General features: G+C 39.8%; 2 protein-coding genes and 1 long non-coding RNA gene across 4 annotated transcripts; 2 read left to right on the top strand and 1 right to left on the bottom strand.

Annotated features, from left to right (window-relative positions):
• Positions 1–3,788: 3,788 nt before the first annotated feature.
• LOC130386690 (uncharacterized) lies at positions 3,789–8,923 on the bottom strand. 2 transcript variants are annotated; one of them, XR_008896164.1, is made up of 5 exons: positions 8,180–8,923; positions 6,586–7,329; positions 6,310–6,456; positions 5,010–5,273; positions 3,789–4,453 (listed from the first exon to the last, which is right to left on the bottom strand). It is a non-coding gene; the product is annotated as an uncharacterized LOC130386690 (long non-coding RNA). The 2 variants fall into 2 exon arrangements; XR_008896163.1 differs by having other exon boundaries at positions 6,586–8,923.
• On the top strand, positions 4,225–10,250 carry LOC130386683 (uncharacterized). The gene is made up of 4 exons (XM_056595706.1): positions 4,225–8,504; positions 8,639–8,752; positions 9,075–9,282; positions 9,668–10,250. Exons 1-4 carry the CDS (start codon positions 8,329–8,331, stop codon positions 10,130–10,132), a joined length of 963 nt encoding a protein of 320 aa, XP_056451681.1. The 5' UTR covers positions 4,225–8,328; the 3' UTR covers positions 10,133–10,250.
• Positions 10,251–12,797: 2,547 nt separating this feature from the next.
• On the top strand, positions 12,798–15,609 carry LOC130385537 (zinc finger MYM-type protein 1-like). The gene is made up of 2 exons (XM_056594063.1): positions 12,798–14,856; positions 15,503–15,609. Exons 1-2 carry the CDS (start codon positions 13,299–13,301, stop codon positions 15,607–15,609), a joined length of 1,665 nt encoding a protein of 554 aa, XP_056450038.1. The 5' UTR covers positions 12,798–13,298.
• The last annotated feature ends 5,416 nt before the right edge of the window (positions 15,610–21,025 follow it).

Raw genomic sequence — 21,025 nt, 5'->3', positions numbered from 1 at the left:
AGTGTTTCACCTTCCAGATTGATGGGCGAAGTATCGGCAGCATTCACCCTTAAAATCTTGCTCTTCCCCCTGTGGATGCTTAAACCGAGGCGAGCTGAGTTGGTTGCGATGGTGTTGGTCTTATCCTGCATCTGCTGTTGGGTATGGGAGAGAAGGGCCAGGTCATCTGCAAAATCAAGGTTGTCTAGCTGTGTCCACATCGTCCACTGTATGCCATTTCTCTTATCTTCTGTGGATTGCTTCATTACACAATCTATCGCCAGTAGGAAGAGAAATGGTGACATCAGGCATCCCTGCCTTACTCCTGTGTGTACTTGGAAGGCGTCCGTGAGTTGCCCTCTGTGGATCACCCTGCAGACCATCCCTCCGTAGGACTTTTGGATGATGTTGGTGAGCTTCTCTGGAACTCCATGATGTCTGAGCAGCTTCCAGAGTGTTTTTCTATCTAAGCTGTCAAAGGCCTTCTCATAATCAATAAAGTTCACATACAGAGGTGAGTTCCACTCCAGTGACTGCTCTAGGATGATGCGCAGGGTTGCAATCTGATCTATACATGATCTATCCTTGCGGAAGCAAGGATAGAGCTGGAGAACAACAGCTGGAGAACAACAGCATCTATCATCCTGTCCAATATGATTCTGTAGAAAATTTTACTTGGGATGGATAGCAGTGTAACACCTCTGTAGTTTGCACATTTACTTAAGTCACCTTTCTTCGGTATCTTGGTGAGGTGTCCCTCCTTCCATTCCGTTGGGATGTACTCCTCTTCCCAGATCTTCTTGAAGAGAGGTTGTAGGATCTCTTCCATGGTCTGCGAGTCGGCTTTCATTGCCTCTGCTGGGATACCATCGGGACCTGGGGTCTTGTTGTTCCTAAGCTTCTTTATGGCCTCGCGGATCTCTTCCTTTGTGGGTGCATTACAGTTTATTGGTAGATCTTTGTCTGCTTGTTGGATGTCTGGTGGGTCCTTTGGGGTTGGTCTGTTGAGCAGCTCCTCAAAATATTCCTTCCATCTTATTTTCTTCCTTCCTTTCCAGGGATAGGCTTCCCCTCCTTATCTTTTACAGGTCTTTCAGATTTACTAAACTTTCCTGCAAGCTTTTTGGTGGTGGCATACAGGTCTCTCCAGTTTCTGTGCTTGACTGCCTCTTCTGCCTCTCTAGCTAGGGTGTTTTATTGAAAATGGTGTCACTGACAGACAGACAGACAGACAGACAGACAGACAGACAGACAGACAGACAGACAGACAGACAGACAGACAGACAGACAGACAGACAGACAGATATATAGATTTTAGGATTAAAGGTGTTTCTTTTTTATTGAAAATGGGGTAACACTTTACAATAAGGTACGCAAAAACGTGGGTAGTTACTGAGGAACGAATGAGTAACGAATGATGAACGACCAGGGGGCCCTGACAGGGCCCTAACAGGCCCCTAAGTGAGTTACTCAGTAACTACTGAGGAGTTACTGGTAAACAAACTAGGGGATACTGTATTCGTTACTGAGTAACGAATGATGAACAACCAGGGCCCTAACAGGGCCCTAATTGAGTTACTCAGTAACTACTGAGGAGTTACTGGTAAACAGACTAGGGGATACTGTATTAATTCATCATTCTGTGAATTAGCAAACTGACCAATTGATTATGAAAGCAACTGAATTTTCCTGGGATTTCACAATTAGTGATTAAATTAACAGGACACAGACGGGATGATTGTCATATTTTAATAAAGATATTCACAATACATACACACAGTACATACATTAATATTTACATGAAAGGTTTATTTTGTGGCATTAGTAATGCTGAAGGCTTAAAAGCAATCGTCCACCGCTGCAGGGCACGCTTTAAACCTGCCGCCCTTGATTTCAAGCGCTGTCGAGGGATGGCTTGGGTCCCACACTGGATCGACTGGTGGAGCTGGATCTGACTGATGATGAGTTGTTACTCATTCGCGAACCATTGGTTCACCAGTAGTTAAGCTTTTTGAACCATTCGTTCACCAGTAGTTAAGCTTTTTCAACCATTCGTTTACCAGTGGTGAAGCTTTTTGTGTACCTTCATGTAAAGTAATGCATCATACTGAGTTGTTACTCTTTCGCGAACCATTCGTTCACCAGTAGTTAAGCTTTTTCAACCATTCGTTTACCAGTAGCGAAGCTTTTTGAATCATTCGTTTACCAGTAGTGAAGCTTTTTGTGTACCTTCATGTAAAGTAATGCATCATACTGAGTTGTTACTCTTTCGCGAACCATTCGTTCACCAGTAGTTAAGCTTTTTCAACCATTCGTTTACCAGTAGAGAAGCTTTTTTAATCATTCGTTTACCAGTAGTGAAGCTTTTTGTGTACCTTCATGTAAAGTAATGTATCATACTGAGTTGTTACTCTTTCGCAAACCATTCGTTCACCAGTAGTTAAGCTTTTTCAACCATTCGTTTACCAGTAGCGAAGCTTTTTCAACCATTCGTTTACCAGTAGCGAAGCTTTTTCAACCATTCGTTTACCAGTAGTGAAGCTTTTTGTGTACCTTCATGTAAAGTAATGCATCATACTGAGTTGTTACTCTTTCGCGAACATTTCGTTCACCAGTAGTTAAGCTTTTTCAACCATTCGTTTACCAGTAGCGAAGCTTTTTCAACCATTCGTTTACCAGTAGTGAAGCTTTTTGTGTACCTTCATGTAAAGTAATGCATCATACTGAGTTGTTACTCTTTCGCGAACATTTCGTTCACCAGTAGTTAAGCTTTTTCAACCATTCGTTTACCAGTAGCGAAGCTTTTTCAACCATTCGTTTACCAGTAGTGAAGCTTTTTGTGTACCTTCATGTAAAGTAATGCATCATACTGAGTTGTTACTCTTTCGCGAACCATTCGTTCACCAGTAGTTAAGCTTTTTCAACCATTCGTTTACCAGTAGCGAAGCTTTTTCAACCATTCGTTTACCAGTAGTGAAGCTATTTGTGTACCTTCATGTAAAGTAATGCATCATACTGAGTTGTTACTCTTTCGCGAACCATTCGTTCACCAGTAGTTAAGCTTTTTCAACCATTCGTTTACCAGTAGCGAAGCTTTTTGAATCATTCGTTTACCAGTAGTGAAGCTTTTTGTGTACCTTCATGTAAAGTAGTGCATCATACTAAGTTGTTACTCTTTCGCGAACCATTCGTTCACCAGTAGTTAAGCTTTTGCAACCATTCGTTTACCAGTAGCGAAGCTTTTTGAATCATTCGTTTACCAGTAGTGAAGCTTTTTGTGTACCTTCATGTAAAGTAAAGCATCATACTGAGTTGTTACTCTTTCGCGAACCATTCGTTCACCAGTAGTTAAGCTTTTTCAACCATTCGTTTACCAGTAGCGAAGCTTTTTCAACCATTCGTTTACCAGTAGTGAAGCTTTTTGTGTACCTTCATGTAAAGTAATGCATCATACTGAGTTGTTACTCTTTCGCGAACATTTCGTTCACCAGTAGTTAAGCTTTTTCAACCATTCGTTTACCAGTAGCGAAGCTTTTTCAACCATTCGTTTACCAGTAGTGAAGCTTTTTGTGTACCTTCATGTAAAGTAATGCATCATACTGAGTTGTTACTCTTTCGCGAACATTTCGTTCACCAGTAGTTAAGCTTTTTCAACCATTCGTTTACCAGTAGCGAAGCTTTTTCAACCATTTGTTTACCAGTAGTGAAGCTTTTTGTGTACCTTCATGTAAAGTAATGCATCATACTGAGTTGTTACTCTTTCGCGAACCATTCGTTCACCAGTAGTTAAGCTTTTTCAACCATTCGTTTACCAGTAGCGAAGCTTTTTGAATCATTCGTTTACCAGTAGTGAAGCACTTTAGGGTTAGTTATAAAACGCCAAACCACTGTTGATGACAATGAGGGATCTACAGCCACTTAAGTTAAACATTTATAACATAATAATAACATCATAACGGGGTAATACAGAAAATATTAACCATTTAAAACACAAACAGAAACAAAAAAAGTAATTTAAAAATGGAACAAAAACAAAGGCTGCACTTTTAACAAGGCATTTCTCGATGTCACTGAACAAATCAACCAAAAAAAAGGGCATTTTAAAATGGACAAAAAAAAAGGCACCCTAAAAACAAAACAAAAACCTGCTCTCTTCTTTACTATGCCCGGTGTCCAATTTGCAAAAGTTCCCCGTTGCATTTTTTTTCATTTACCTTATCCTGAAGGTTCCTGCCAAGAATTTCTAGGTTACATTTTGCCGAAAAAAGATAAAGCGTCTCTCCCTTGGGCATTGATGCCCTCAGCTGGTCATACAGGTCCTTGTCAACAGCGTGTAGCTCCGAAATGGCGGCCGTTGCTGCTACCGTTTTTCGGTCAACCCCGACTTTGACGTATGCCTCAGTTTTTGTCATGCCCTTTTTCACTGCTACAAAGACGCGCCTGTAGCGATCCATGGACTCTTCTGGGGTGAGGACTGAAACAAAGAAAATTATAAACATGTGTTAACTGTAATTAACAGTAGTATTTTGTCAGGATGATGGTGCAGTTGGTTAGGGGTTTACTAGTATTAATACTATTCTTGTATTAGTGTTATATAGTGTACAGAGGTATAATAATAATTATCATTACATTTCCAGTAGTATCAAGAGTACTGTGAGTGTACTGTTTATTCGAGTAGCATTATCTGTTCTCTTAACAGTAGGTTATTATAAATCAAATTAGCACAACTAGAGAGTAAAGTGGAAGCACTGTATAGTTTAGATAAGTGGTAGAATAAGTCAATTATATCGTTAAGTGTTATTTGAAAGCCATGTTCAGACGTGGCTTTGATATTATAAGCAGACTTGGGACCAGCTGATCAACCAGCTGATTGATCCATACCATAGCATTTGTATGGCAGGCTTTTCCTTTTTATACAGTGGTCAGTAATATTTGTTGGAAGTTGGAACAAAGACTGGGTTAGGCATTTCAAAGGTGATAACTGTAGTACACCACAGATGCCCCGCCTTATCCCCTGGTTGCCAACGTACCTCTCTTTCCTATCTTGGTGTTCTTTTTGTTTCCTTTCTTCCCTTTTTTTTTCTTGCTGTCTTTTTTGTTGTTGCTGTTGTTCCTCTTGTTCTTCTTCTTGTTGTTCTTCTTCTTCTTCCCTCTTTCTGAAGATGATGAGGAAGAGGAGGAACTGTCGGAGGAGGATGAGGAGGAGGTGGAGGAGGAAGAGGATTTTTCAATACTCTTTTCGTGCAAGGAGGGCGCTGCCATCACTTGGTCCTCTTTATTTGCAAGCGCCAAAGCTGAAACAAGCAAGACGATAAGCACGTTACTAGTGTTACCAATAGGGGTGTGAAATTATCACTCACTCCCAATCATTCTAGCGTTATACTTATACTTAAATGTACACCTGGGCTCCCCCACTTTAGGGTAGAGTGATTTAGATTTTTGGGATGGCATAGAAAAGACAAACAATCAGATGCTTCCACCTTAATGAAAATAGAGGCTGCAAGACAAAAACGATCTATTTTTTCTAAACTGCCATGCAGCCCTTAGCTGTGACCATCACTTGTTAGCTGCCATCACAAGTCAAAAGTGAAACTTAAAAGTATTTTACATTATGCCCAAATGTATCAAGTGTAAAATTAATAATAATGGATGAAAAGATCTGCGAGTTCCTGGCTGTTAAGGCCATACAATGTACAGTAAACAATGAGGTCTCTGCAGCACACCTTTGGCATCATATACTGCCTCTTCTGTTAGCTAAAGTGCTGCCTTTTGGCCAATCAACATGAAATTCACGCCATGGCCTCCTTGCACAACCGTCTACCAGTGTACCAAATTTCATTACTTTTCAACATACAGTTCTATGGGCTCCCATGGACTTCAATGGTTGAATAAAAAAAGAGGGTTAGGGTCAAATAAGAAGGGATACAAATTCAATGCTTGGCCCCCAATAAACAACCTGAACACATTTAACGTTTTTCCTCCTCAATCCCACCCCTCCACTGTCTCTTCTTGTTCAGTGAGAGAAGTAGGCAGTAGCCTGTCCTCTCAGGGTTTTTGATCGGGACTGAAGGATGGTGTGGTGTCTGGGTCCGGCCCAGGCCCGCCATTTGGTGGTGCCTGTCTTATATGGTATGGTTATTGAAATGTTTTGATGCCAAATGACTGTTACTCGTGATGCAATTGTTTACTTCAGCCAAGACATGTGGACTCTGCAAGCAATTGTAGATGAGAAAATCTGTAGGGGTTGTTGTGTGTTTTTTTGCCTTAAAACCATCAGATGCCAATAAATCCTAATACTGTTTATTCAAATAATTTTTCATTATCGATTACCCTCAGACAGTTGGTTCCTTAAGAAGTCCCTTTCATTCTCCAAGGACTTAATTTTTTCTTTTGCATTCTCCAGCTTTAGCTTCCAGACAACGTTTTCTTGTTTGCTGCGCTTCAAAGATGAAATAGCTGTTGGAGCTACTGAAGAACCTGTAATGACATGTAAAGACATCAACTAATAACATTCTGGTTTCTCTCGTCATTAATAGCACATAATCAAAAACAGTGACAGCAGGACATAAAATGGAAATGTAATGCAATGTGACTACACAACCTTACCTTGAGCTGCTACTCTTTTAGTAGGCTGGTGTACTGTGTCTGACTCCAAGTCAGACCCATCACTGCAGCACACTACAGCTTCAAGAGGAGAAAGAAAAGGCAATTAGTAATAGTGTTGGCAAAAGTATACTCAATATATGTAATGGTTTTAGGTCAAATATGTCAAATTGAGCTCCAGTTGTGGTCACACTTTAGCAGCAGCATGTTAGACCAAAAAAAAACCTGCCTGTCTGCTACACCACTGTTTGGCTAACCTGACCTCTACCAGCAATGCAGGTGTGGTAAAGCACAGAGGAAAAATCCCCCAACATAGGAGATAACTGGGGGCTTCTCTTTCTGCTCTGGAACTCTTTAATCCACTATATGTTTACACATCACAAACGTAGGCAATGTCCCAACAAAGTGTTAAATGAAAGTTAGTATTGTCACATAACTTATCAAAATGAGATCACAAGGCACCATGGTGTGATTTATTTTGTCCATAGTTGGAGGAACCATGTCAAGTGCATGATGTGTTAATGATTATTAACACATCATAATCCCATAATAAGTATAATCTCAACTACATGTCCATTAAGCAATTATATTTCATACTTTTATACATTTCACAGTCAATTGAATCCGAGTATATATTTTAAGTATGCTTAACATTTAAAATAAAATAAAAATAATTACCTGCTTCCTCTGCTGCAGTTTGACTACTGTGCTGTTCAGATCTTTCCCGCTGACTCGAATCTGATGGCACTGTAACATTTTGGAGTACAGAAAGCATGGTTGGTGTAAGGGCCTCAAAACTGTATGAAAGATCTTGATGAATGCATACAGAGTGACGTTTTGGTTAATTTGAAAATTGTATGGATACCTTAAAATATATACAGTTAATACTATAGTTAAGAAATAAGAGTTTTATTCACTTTGGGCAATGACATTATCCATTGTCTTTAATGTTATAATATGTAATAATAATATGTATGATCATATGTCATTTTGATTAGAGAAAAATCTTCATCAACTCATTTGTCATCGTTCCACAAACCCATTGTGTATAAGACATGTTTCAGAGATTCAGTTGTTAACATTACACATACTGAAAGTAACTATGGACTAAAGTGAAAAGAAAAAAACCCGGAGAAAAGTATTACCGTAATAGCACTATAACAGTGCCATTAGCAGCCTTCGAGTTTTCTAGTAGTTAAAAACAACTCCAAAAACGATTCAAAGACATGTGGTAACATGTCTAACAGAATAATGTGGCTAAGAGAATGACTTTACAAGTCCAATTTCAAAGCTTGGACCACATTTTCGTGGCATATCGCCTAATTTAACATTAGATAAATGGTTGAACCGTCGGTCTTTTGACCAGTTAAGAGTTAATTTTTCGTGTTTGACAGATAATTTATCTGCTTGCAACGTCGGCTATCTAGCCAGCTAGCAATCCATTGGTTAGTGACAAGGTTAGCTAGCAAGGCCAAAAAATACGTGATAGAACAGACGTGGTACGATGTCAAATTAGCTCATTTTAGGAAGCTAAGCAATGTGACCGAATTATTAAACTCTCAATTAATAATGAAATAACTTTAAAGCATGTACTTACATTCTGCCATGGCTTTCTCCACGCGTCCAAGATCTCTTGTAGGCTGCCTTTTACGCTTGCTCTTCCTCTGAGCCTCCATTGCCAAGTTCTTCTTAGTGAGACACGTGTAAGAACTGCGCATGTGCAAGACGGTTTGATGCAAAGTTATCATGACCCTGCACGCCAAAGTACTCAGTCTTATTGAGGGAAGACAGACTTTAAAAAATAAATTAAAATTGATAAAATGGCTCCAAAAGAAGAAGTTACTTCAAGCCAAAAGAAAATGCAAACTCTGCAAAAAGAGGATGAAACTGAAGGAAAACGCAAACGTTGACGGACTGCAGTGGTAAGTATTCTTCTTTTGGTACGGTTTTAATCGATGACTTCCTTTGTTAACTGATAAGTCATGTTATAAATTCAAGTTCAGTAACATTAATTAAGATACATATTTATCATGAAGAAATGTGTTGTCTTCTGTAGGCAGTGCCGACGTAATAAACACAGAGGGAAAACGACGAGGAAGTCAGTCAGGTGCGGGTCACTGTTTGAGAGGAGCAAATTGTCCCTATTCAGCTGGATGAAATACATTTATAGGTAAGGTGTGCAGTATGGCTGTATGTTATGGACTACAATTTATATCATAATTGAATTGAATGATTGTTGAATGACGTTGATGGTTTTTAGGCACTGTGTTGACTTTTTATCACTTAAAGTCGCCGAGGGATGTGTAGATAGACCTCTCACTTATGATGCTACAATGCTAACAATGCTAGACACAACGAGAATATTTCTGCATCCGGCACGTCATGCACTAGCAGGAAATAGTCATGAAATAGCATATTAGCTGTTGGTGCTGGATGAATTTGTATTCAGATGTTTCTATTTCTATTTAATATTTAATATTGTTCTTTAACAGGTTTTCCCAGGGGCTGCAGTTAAGGCAAATTGATATGCTTCAGGATGGTGTGGCAGGAAGCAGTCGGACGCTGTCAAAGATGAGCTACAAATTGAGAAAAGTATGCCAGAGGGCAATCAAGAGGAGAGAAAGAAGGGGAAAGCAGAGAATTGGAAGAGGGAATGAATTTGTGATGCTGGACGAAAGCAACTTCTACCACAAAAGGAAGGTGTGTGTAAACTGCAATGCCTCAGCTTCACTAAAACTTGGACCTTTGTTTTGCAATAGAATGTTGTAGTCAGAGCTTTGGATAAAATGGCAGGGGAAAGAAGAACATATCATTTGAGATCAGAGGTTAATGAATGAATCAGCGAAGAAATTTAATGTTATTATTGTGTCATGCACACAGTTATGACTTGCTTTAAAAACACTTTGAAACTCATCAAATTCACATCGGTTGCGCATCTTTTCTTTTTAATATGACCAAACACAATGGCCAGCGTAATTTCTTAACCGTGCAAACAAAATAATCTTTGACTTTTACATGTTCTAGAATTTTTCATTAATTGTCGGTCCTAATGTTTATTTTCCTGTCTGCTACTACTTTATCAAAGTATGGAAGGGGGAGATTTGGAGCTACCTGGAGGAGGAGAAAATGGGTCTTCGGAATGCTGGGAATCAAAGGAAGAAGGAGAAGACCCATCCTCAGGCTGGTGACGAAAAGGTCAAGGCGCTACTTAATTCCGCTGGTCACAAAATACGTCCGTCAAGGGACCACAGTTCTCACGGACAGGTGGCGGGTCTACATGACTGCACTGGCACAGAGTGGCTATGTACATTTTTCTGTAAACCACAGCCAGTCATTCGTCAACCCAGTCACAGGAGCCCATACCCAAAACATTGAGCGGGCTTGGTCAGCCTACAAATCCAAGGTGTGGAGACTGCGGGGAAACCGCACAGAGAGGACACTAAAGAGCCATCTCTCATTTATCGAGTGGACTCATTGGTTGGCGAATGACCACAAAGACGGTCCCCTTGGCAGATTGCTGCATGACATTCGCCACGAGCTCCATCAATAACATTTCATTGAGTTTTGTTGATGTAGACAGCTCTTTTTCTTGTTTGGTTTTTTCAGTGTTCATTGTTCTTGAGAAATGCCTTGTTAAAAGTGCAGCCTTTATTTTTGTTCCATTTTAAAATGCCTTTTTTTTGTTTCTGTTTTAAATTGTTAATATTTTCTGTATAACCTTGTTATTATTATGTTATAAATGTTTAACTAAAGTGGCTATAGATCCCTCATTGTCATCAACAGTGGTTCGGCGTTTTATATACCTAACCCTAACGTGCTTCACTACTGGTAAACAAATGATTCAAAAAGCTTTGCTACTGGTAAACGAATGGTTGAAAAAGCTTAACTACTGGTGAACGAATGGTTCGCTAAAGAGTAACAACTCAGTATGATGCATTACTTTACATGAAGGCACACAAAAAGCTTCACTACTGGTAAACGAATGATTCCAAAAGCTTAACTACTGGTGAACGAATGGTTCGCGAAAGAGTAACAACTCAGTATGATGCATTACTTTACATGAAGGTACACAAAAAGCTTCACTACTGGTAAACGAATGAATCAAAAAGCTTCACTACTGGTAAACGAATGATTCCAAAAGCTTCACTACTGGTAAACGAATGATTCCAAAAGCTTAACTACTGGTGAACGAATGGTTCGCGAAAGAGTAACAACTCAGTATGATGCATTACTTTACATGAAGGTACACAAAAAGCTTCACTACTGGTAAACGAATGATTCCAAAAGCTTCACTACTGGTAAATGAATGATTCCAAAAGCTTAACTACTGGTGAACGAATGATTAAAAAAGCTTCGCTACTGGTAAACGAATGGTTGAAAAAAACGTAACTACTGGTGAACGAATGGTTCGCGAAAGAGTAACAACTCAGTATAATGCATTACTTTACATGAAGGTACACAAAAAGCTTCACTACTGGTAAACGAATGATTAAAAAAGCTTCGCTACTGGTAAACGAATGGTTGAAAAAGCTTAACTACTGGTGAACGAATGGTTCGCGAAAGAGTAACAACTCAGTATGATGCATTACTTTACATGAAGGTACACAAAAAGCTTCACTACTGATAAACGAATGATTCAAAAAGCTTCGCTACTGGTAAACGAATGGTTGAAAAAGCTTAACTACTGGTGAACGAATGGTTCGCGAAAGAGTAACAACTCAGTATGATGCATTACTTTACATGAAGGTACACAAAAAGCTTCGCTACTGGTAAACGAATGGTTGAAAAAGCTTAACTACTGGTGAACGAATGGTTCAAAAAGCTTAACTACTGGTGAACCAATGGTTCGCGAATGAGTAACAACTCATCATCAGTCAGATCCAGCTCCACCAGTCGATCCAGTGTGGGACCCAAGCCATCCCTCGACAGCGCTTGAAATCAAGGGCGGCAGGTTTAAAGCGTGCCCTGCAGCGGTGGACGATTGCTTTTAAGCCTTCAGCATTACTAATGCCACATAATAAACCTTTAATGTAAATATTAATGTATGTACTGTGTGTATGTATTGTGAATATCTTTATTAAAATATGACAATCATCCCGTCTGTGTCCTGTTAATTTAATCACTAATTGTGAAATCCCAGGAAAATTCAGTTGCTTTCATAATCAATTGGTCAGTTTGCTAATTCACAGAATGATGAATTAATACAGTATCCCCTAGTCTGTTTACCAGTAACTCCTCAGTAGTTACTGAGTAACTCACTTAGGGCCCTGTTAGGGCCCTGGTTGTTCATCATTCGTTACTCAGTAACGAATACAGTATCCCCTAGTTTGTTTACCAGTAACTCCTCAGTAGTTACTGAGTAACTCACTTAGGGGCCTGTTAGGGCCCTGTCAGGGCCCCCTGGTCGTTCATCATTCGTTACTCATTCGTTCCTCAGTAACTACCCACGTTTTTGCGTACCTTATTGTAAAGTGTTACCGAAAATGGTGTCACTTAATTCTATTTTCTTGTATCTGTCGTCTTAGATGTATGAAGCAGGGCTCTCTCTCACAGAGAAACGGCAGATCCGGAAGGATGCAAAAAAATTCACTCTTGAAGGTATTCTCTAATTAAGTAAATAACATTTTATGCAGTCCATCTTGATTCATCTTCCATTTTCATAAATTATTCAGGACCCCCTCGAAAAACAAGATGCTTCATCTCAAGGGGCTTATCCTGCCAATAAATAAATAAAATGAAATTAATGGTTTGACTTAATATCAAATTTTCTTTAATTATATATATATATATGTATATAAACCAAAAACTTATCTAGCTCTCTCATTGATGTTGTGACAATAAACCTTGTGCAGCTGGAGACCTTGGATGGAAAGCCATTGAAGACCAGGAAACCCTATGCTTCAGTGAAGCCTGTGCGGAGAAGTATGTTAATTTAATGATTAAAATCTAGACTATAGACTCAGTACCGGTTCTTTCAATACGCACACTACGCACGTTGCGTAGGGCCCCGCAAATTTATTATTTATAATAAAGGCCCCGAGGGGAAAAAAACAAAACCTGACAACGTAACTGTCCGTCGCGGACGTGACGTCAGATAGCTACCCATGCGCATCATTGCATCATCAGTGTAGAAAGATGAAGCGGAGCTATCCCTCGGGGAATGAAAAAAGGAAGAGGAAGGAACTTGAAAATGAACTGCGGGAGCAGCAGTCAGGTAAAGCCTTTAACTCTCCTCTCCTGGTGGTAGAGAGGGAGGGACAGTCCGTGTTAGACCTACAGGGCGGTGAGCCCTTGGGGATCCCCGGTCTCTGTGTGCGTCTTGCTAGCTTCTATAATTTTAGTTGTAGCCTTGTATAGTTACAACTGCACTTAACAAAATGGAAAGTAATGGATACATATTGACTAAGATTGAAGTTTGTTTGCTTGGATAGCCCACAGGCAAATATAGACGCAGATACGATTTATTCTTGGTGAATAAATAAAACTCGTGAAATATTATGACAATGGTGCTAAATAATAAACACTTATTAATAGAGTGAGATCATACCGAGAAATATCAGGCTCAGGCTCTACTCAGAAACAACGCTGCATTTTGTTATTGCTGTAAACTGTTTTCCACACAAAAGCACAAAATCATAGGAGAAGTTGTGAATGACTGGTCCAATATCAACGCAATTCTGAAGCAGCATGAGGGTAGTTCCGAACACAAAAGCAACATGATTAAGTGGAGAGAATTTGATCTGTGCTTAAGTCGTGGAAAAACTCTTGACCACATAGAAATGACAGCTTTGGAGGCTGAAAGAAAGAGATGGCGAGATGTCCTTACACGCCTCATAAGCATCACACAGTCTCTGGCTGAAAGAAACCTCGCATTCAGAGGTTCATCAGATAAGCTCTTCCAACCAGATAATGGAAATTTTCTAAAAGAGGTTGAATTATTAGCTAAATTTGACCCTGTTTTGGAAAATCATGTCAGCAGAATTAAAGATGGGGATACACATGCTCATTACCTTAGTAAGGACATACAGAATGAGCTGATACAGCTTGTGAGTGACAGGATTCTCACAACTATTGTGACTCAACTGAGAGACTCCAAATACTTCTCCATTATCTTAGACTGTACACCTGACATTAGTCACCAGGAGCAGATGTCCATTATCCTCAGAAGCGTGGCTTTAAAGGGACAGCCAGAGATAAAGGAGCACTTCCTCGGCTTTGTTAATGTTGAGGCTACAACTGGCTTAAATCTGTCTACAATCATCTTGGATAAGCTGACTGATCTGAAAATTCCATTTGACGATTGCAGAGGGCAAGCCTACGACAATGGGGCCAATATGAAAGGTAGACTCCAAGGAGTACAAGCCAGACTGTTGCAAAATAATCTGAGAGCTGTGTTTGTCCCATGTGGTGCACACACATTAAACCTCGTCATTGCAGATGCTGCCAAATCTTCCAGAGATGCGGTTGTTTTTTTTGGCTATGTACAAAAGCTGTTCACCTTTTTTTCTGCTGGCACACAAAGATGGAATATCTTGAAACAATACGTGAACATAACAGTGAAGTCATGGAGTGACACAAGATGGGAGAGCAGGCTCCAAAGTGTCCATGCAGTCAGGTATCAGGCCTCTGAGATTCGAGAAGCCTTACTGGAAGCCAGACAGAAGATTAATGATCCCGTGGCCAAAGTGGAGGCACAGTCAGTTGCAGAGGAAGTTGGTTCTTACCGCTTCTTGATTTGCTGTGTAGTGTGGTGTGAGATACTGTCAAGAACAAATACAGTGAACAAGCTCCTCCAATCTGCTTCAATACAGCTTGACATAGCTGTGCAGTTGATCTCAAATGCAAAAGCCTCTCTCACTCTCTACCGGGACACTGGATTCTCAGATGCCCAGACAACAGCCAGAAGCATTTGTGAGGAAATGAATGTAGAAGCTGTTTTGAAGGACAAGAGGCTGAGAACCAGCAAGAGGCATTTCAGCTACGAAGCACCTGATGAGCCAGTGGCTGATGCACTGCAGAATCTTGAAGTCAACTTCTTCAACATTGTGGTTGACTCTACAATAGCATCCATTGATGAACGATTCGAAACTCTGAACCAGGTGAAGACTAAATATGGAGTAGTGCTGAACTTCAGCACTGCATGTCAGATGTCCAGTGACTCCTTGAAGGGCCAGTGTATGCAACTCGAGAAAACTCTCACCTTCAACCAAGACTGTGACATCAGTGGAGTGGATCTGGCAAACGAAATCAAGACTTTACCTGACCTACCATCAGGTAATATGACTGCCTTGGAGCTGCTTTCTTTCCTTTGTGAGAAAAATATGGAGGAAATCTATCCTAACCTTTGGATAGCCCTTAGAGTTGCTGTCACCCTGCCTGTGACAGTTGCCTCAGCTGAGAGGAGCTTCAGCAAGTTGAAGTTGATAAAAAGCTATCTGAGATCTTCCATGTCCCAGGAACGACTGAGTGGTTTGGCCATCATGAGCATCAACCATGATGTGGGGAAGCAAATATCTTACGATGACATAATTGATGATTTTGCATCCAGGAAGTGCAGGAAGGGACACTTTTAATGGTAATTGAAAACATTAAAATGTTTACATGCCCAACATTTAAGACTCTATAATTGTTTGTTAACACATTAAAGTTCGATTTGATTTGTTCTGATTTGGTCTGTATTTATTCTGAGTTGGACCAACAGGTGGCGATGTGCAATATATTTAAAGGGGGGATGAGTGGAAGCACTGGGTGTCAGGTGCGACGGTTGAAAAATGTGGGGGTTCAGTTAGGAGGGCCCCTTGGCAGAATTTTGCCTAGGGCCCCATGGAGGTCTGAACCGGCTCTGTATAGACTATACTAATAGACTATACTGAGAAGTGATCATGAAGCTTTTTTGATAAGGTGCTTCTTTCCCCTTTAGGATCCCAGGCTGCCTGGCCCACCAAGGAACTTTGTCCAATCTATCTGAGCCAGCAGATTCAGATCATCCTGACCTGCTCAGCTCAGAGTTGGATGAGGACCCACTAGAGGGAAATATTTCAGTCAGTCTTAACTTCACTGGTTTTGCAAGTTAAATACCTTGGTTGCTCATCTATTATATGCTCACATTGTTGCTAAATGAGTGAGATGTTTGTTTTGTTTGTTTCAGGACTTGTCCAGCTTCACTGAGCAAAAGGGTGGAGGACTTCAGGCTCAGTACCCTAACATCATGGGGCTCTACGCCACCACCTCCCTAGCCTCACTTTGACCAAGCCAACACAAGGGTTTGTACAGATACCTAATGTTGCTGCAAATCACTGGATTACGGTAAGTGACATTGGCTGCCGGGGAGGTTCAGAAAACATTTTTGACTCCCTACGACACACCAGGACAGAGGTCTTCATTGAACAGGCCACAGGTCTGCTTGCTTTTCCAGGGAAGAGTGTCAGACTGCAGTGGCCTGACATACAGCAGCAGGCAGGTGGCTCAGATTGTGGACTGTTTGCTATTTCCAACAGTTTTGCTCTCTGCAGCGGTGAGGGTCCCACCACAGTCCAATACTATCAAGGCCAAATACGCAGTCACCTCTTTTCCTGTTTTCAGGCTGGAGAAGTGCAACTCCTATGGTCTCATGCAGGAGGTGTGGAAGGCCCTTTCACCAGTCCTGTCTTTCCCATGTACAGAATATTTATGAATACATTTGTCTAAATTGTCAAATCATATTCTAACTCTTCTGCTCATTTTTTTTTTTACCCATTGAAATTTAAGGAACGTAAAATGTAAATATGCATAATATGGAGGGATGCCTTTGTAGGACTGGTAGGTATGAGTCCCTTTGCTGGAGACTTATTTGATTCTTGTCAATATTCAATTTTCCTTAATAGTTCTACTGTCATTATTGCTGTTCGTATGTTATGGATATTGTATATATTTAATGCATCTTCTAAACAGTATAATATAGCCTGATAAATAATTAATTTCTGGAACAAATAAAATATATTATATATATATATTATATATACATTATATATTTTGTTATTTTTTATTGTAGGCCTACAGCACTTTGATCAACAGTTGTTGTTTTTAAATGTGTTCTATGAATTAATTTGAGTTGAGTTGAGTCAGCCTTAAAAAAAAGAAAAAAAAAAGGTCTAAAGGTCTGTACCTTGACGTCGGTGAGAGGGCTTACTACTAAAACCGACCATTTTTCCATTCCATTTCTGTTTTTCATTGTGGTTTTGTTTCCTTTATGTCTATCCTTATCTCAAAGACCTTTTCCTATCCTTACCTCTCTCACCTTTTTCATTTTATATTGAAGCATGATCATTACATATACGATTGTTGTCAATGTTGGTTGTATATCAGAGGCAAATAATTAAATGTTATTCATATGTGGCCTGGTGTTAGATTAATTGAAATGAGATTGAAAGGGTTAAGTGATGCTATGTGTAATGGTAGGGTCAGTATGTTGTGTTAGTGCAGTGGACAATAGTGCAAACAGTGTTAATAGATTCTACATAGAGAAGACAGACAGTTTCAGAAAATCATTTATGCCCTAGCATTCAGATTTATTTAACTCCTACTGAGATGAGATAAGAACTAGTCTATTACAAAGATCTATTCTGTTCTATTCTTCGATCACAAAATATCTGCCACTTTGTTTAATAAATTTAACAAATTTCCCCATCCTGTGATTGTTTTGTTTTCATTTTCAACTTTACTTACCTTACCATTTATTAATGGTAAGGTTTAGCCCAAAAACCCACTATATCAAGGATATCTTTTTTATAGTTTTGATTATTTTAAGTTATCTACTTTTCTATATATACATTATAAACTTATTTATTTATATTATCAATATATTTATCAATTCTCTAAACAGTAATAGCTAAATGTTATGGGGATAACGTGAATAAAAAAAAACACATTTACCAGATAGTAAATGCCTGCTCACCTATTTACCCATCATCTATCTATCTATCTACTATCTAAATTAAATTAAAGAAATTAAATTAACACAAGCTGGCTAGACTATGATTCACTTTAAACACTCCCTTATTGGCCCTAACTGGCGCATGTGTCGTTGCTAGTTTACAACTGGCGCAGAGCGTTCTTTTCCCACCACCGCCACTCGCCGGTAAATTAGGGATTGATCATGCGCCCCAAGGGGCGGTTCGGCGGAAGGAGGAGGCGTGTTCTGGCGCAAACGGTATTTTGCCGTTTCTAAAAAACCATTACGCTTCTGAGCAAGAAATACCTGGTTTAAAGTCAGTGGCGCGTTGTTCAGATGCTATTTTAAGGGCGCATGCATATATGCGCATGCGATGCATGCGGATTGCTTGTGCACCTCGCGCATACACTTTGCTTCTCCCATCTACCTAGCCGCACATTCTTGGTAAATTATTTGGGAAAGAACAGCTGATGCAGCGGTAATAAGTTGTACTTTTAAATCAATGCATCTGCAAACACCGTACAGCAAACACATATTTTCTTGACAGAGACATCGTGTAGGCCTACATGCCCATAACTTTTAGGATTGATGCGTATTTGATCGTGAAAAACATTGTTTTACCGTGAGTGAGTCTTAAAAAGAATGAATGAATGCGGGCGCGCGTGTGTGCTCTGTTTAAACACACACAAACTAAACACGTAACGCATAATACAATCAATGGCAATGTCTGTTACCGCGGGGACACATGCATATTAGGATAGCATACAATACTGTCGTGGAAATATCAATCATAACTATAAATATACATCACATACAAATTATATTAACCTTGTTTATATAATTATTACATTAGAAGGAACTGCATTCATTCTCCCTGTATCTTAAATCACATCCCTTCCTCCACTGGAGCCAGCCAGTCTGGTATTGAAATCGGGCCAATCTACTGACTTCTTTGTTGTGTAAACTGCTTACAACCATGTCTTACAGACCTGCAGACATCCAATATCCATCCAATATCCACCCATTGTATTACAAATTTACTTGGCCTAAAGTCACTCCCACTCCCTTCCCAAGATGAAAACGTTCCCTATAAGAATCTTGTGAATCTATTGTCTCGTCGAATGTGTTCTTGGTAACCTTTGGAGCCAGGACTTTTCCCATGATCATGCCTTAAGATTAAATCTAATATTTCGCTGTCCGACGTGTCCGTGAGAGAACTTTCTCTTCATCAAATGGCGTTGTCGGCAGGATCCCAATATGAGATCATCAGACTGGTAAGTTATGTTTTTTTTTTTAAATGACTATCTTGCCATTCTGACCCCCTGACGGGATCCGGAATTTGGAAAATAGATGAACACATGTGATTAGGATCTGACCCGGACCTTTGGAGGCGATAAGCACCAAAACAACTATTCAGCTCACTTCTTAATAGGGACGAATGCAGGGGTGTTGGCGGAGGTTTATAACGACCTTGGACTGCAACGTTTTGAGATTCCTATGAGCAGATATACAATACTATTGGTAGCTCCTTTGTATTGACTCTACTCGCTAAAATACGACTCTTATTAAGGGTAATAATCCCTCCAGAAACTTCGTACATTAAAAAAAGAAAGAGGGGATAAGTGGACATAGTTGCCTGCCTTTGGTATGATGAATGTAAACTAGTGGTTTATTTTATATAAGGGTTAAGATAACGCCCTCGGGAAGATCGATCTAAAAGCATGAGGTTTCATTTAAATTCTTATTTAGGCGGAGGCTCTGTCTGATATTTTTTGCTAAAATATCCAAGAATTAGGAATCCCTACGAATTGCTAGTCCGTACTACGTAGGCATCAAGGATTGGCCGGTAGTAGACTGTTTGTTCCTACGAATGGAAAGCTTGTGCTTTGTGAATCATTAGCAAGATTTCGCACTGCAGACTAACTCTTGTTCTGTGACGAATGCAGGGATGTTGGCGGAGGACGTTTTGATTACTCTCAGTAAGGGTAATAACCCTCCAAAGAACTACGTACATTACAAGAGTTACGTTGGTGTGAAAAACTGTGCATCCCAAGTAAAGCCCATTCAGTAAGTAGCCCAGTAATAAAACACTTTGGGACCCCACATACGGCCAACCAGTCTTGGACCTCAGATGAATGGGTAGTGTATGTCCCTCGGAAGTTATGCAATTCTGACCCGGACCTTTGAACGCCGTTTTGCACTGACAGACCTTTCACAGACCTTTCTCATCCCAATTGTTATGTTATGTATTTTTCGCGCCGTATCTATATCCTTTCTGTCCATGCTTGCTTTCATGTAGTCTACAACCTCTTGTAGACCCTTCTTCTCTCCACAGTGCTGGAGAAGCAGTTTTACGCCGTCCCGAAATTCTAAATCTATTTGAATGCGATTGTAATAGATTTACTGCTGAGTTGTATTAATATGATCTGAGAGATCGTGTAGATTTTTTCAGATAAATAGCAATGTCCAAGGAACGAATGCCCGAAAAACGTAGCAGTTCAGGACACTGATCCAGAGCCAGAGGACAATTCAACTCCACAAAAGTTTATTCTTAAAACAGGTTTGATTGACAAACCACGAGTGAGTACCCTGAAACTAACATAGAAATAAATAAATCGGGCTCCTTTGAGACATTGACTTTACTCTGATTTACAAATGTGTACAAAATATATTAATATCATTCAGTTAGGTAACATTTCTTTGTTTCGTTGTCAAACAGATCTGTGGTCTCCATTTACGTTGAGTTCCACATGTCTTAAAATTATTAAATAACATGAACATAGCCTACTTTTAGCATTAAAGAATTCATGACGTAAAACTATAACCCAAGTGATTGTGTTTTGTTTCGTATATCCCTATCTGTTGTATCAGCTGTGTGTGTATTCCTTTATTTGTATTAATTTGTTTGTGTTTTCTTTCCAAAAGAACGTCTGACTCCCACAATCCTAAGGAAGAGTAAAATGGGCGCCCATTCATCAAAACGGGACGCTAAGGTGACAATAACGGTATCTAAGCAAATTTAAAAAAGAGCGGACGTGGTAAGAACTCGCTATAAAAAAACAAAAACAATCCTATAGTGCCACCAAGATCCCCCGCAGATATAGTCTTGAGAGAAGAAGGCATATACTCGGTCTTTCCATTTATTTATGATGTGTACGTACCACCTATTGGCTGTTGGCCAATAGGTGGTTCTTTTGATTCTTGCAAACTACAAGAATTAAAAGAAACAATAACGTCTGGACCAGATCCGAAATGGGATTTTCATTACACACAGAATTGTTTAGATGCATGGATTCGCACGGCAAAAACGACACCCAATCCTGAAACCTGTTAAACAAGAAGTAACTCCAGAAATTGCGTCTAACATTTTCAAAAAAAACGATGCAAATCAACCCAGATTGGCCAGAAGTGTATAGAACAGCTCTGTTGAACATAACAGCAACTAGTAATGCAGAACATGTTGATAAATTAATGACTGAAATAGAGTTAACAGCCGCCGAAGTAGACGCTATT

Source organism: Gadus chalcogrammus, chromosome 7, assembly GCF_026213295.1.
Source record: "Gadus chalcogrammus isolate NIFS_2021 chromosome 7, NIFS_Gcha_1.0, whole genome shotgun sequence".
NCBI lineage: Eukaryota > Metazoa > Chordata > Actinopteri > Gadiformes > Gadidae > Gadus > Gadus chalcogrammus.
The sequence above is the reverse complement of the archived record's forward strand: the minus strand, read 5'-3'. Positions and strand labels throughout refer to the sequence as shown.

What these genes read in the sequence shown, in the direction of transcription:
- LOC130386683 (XM_056595706.1), top strand. Translation starts at nt 8,329, where the DNA reads ATGACCCTGCACGCCAAAGTACTCAGTCTTATTGAGGGAAGACAGACT. An exon ending in TGGATGAAATACATTTATAG is followed by an intron (nt 8,753 to 9,074) that starts GTAAGGTGTGCA and finishes GTTCTTTAACAG; the next exon opens with GTTTTCCCAGGGGCTGCAGT. An exon ending in ACTTCTACCACAAAAGGAAG is followed by an intron (nt 9,283 to 9,667) that starts GTGTGTGTAAAC and finishes ACTTTATCAAAG; the next exon opens with TATGGAAGGGGGAGATTTGG.
- LOC130385537 (XM_056594063.1), top strand. Translation starts at nt 13,299, where the DNA reads ATGATTAAGTGGAGAGAATTTGATCTGTGCTTAAGTCGTGGAAAAACT. An exon ending in TTTACCTGACCTACCATCAG is followed by an intron (nt 14,857 to 15,502) that starts GTAATATGACTG and finishes TTTCCCCTTTAG; the next exon opens with GATCCCAGGCTGCCTGGCCC.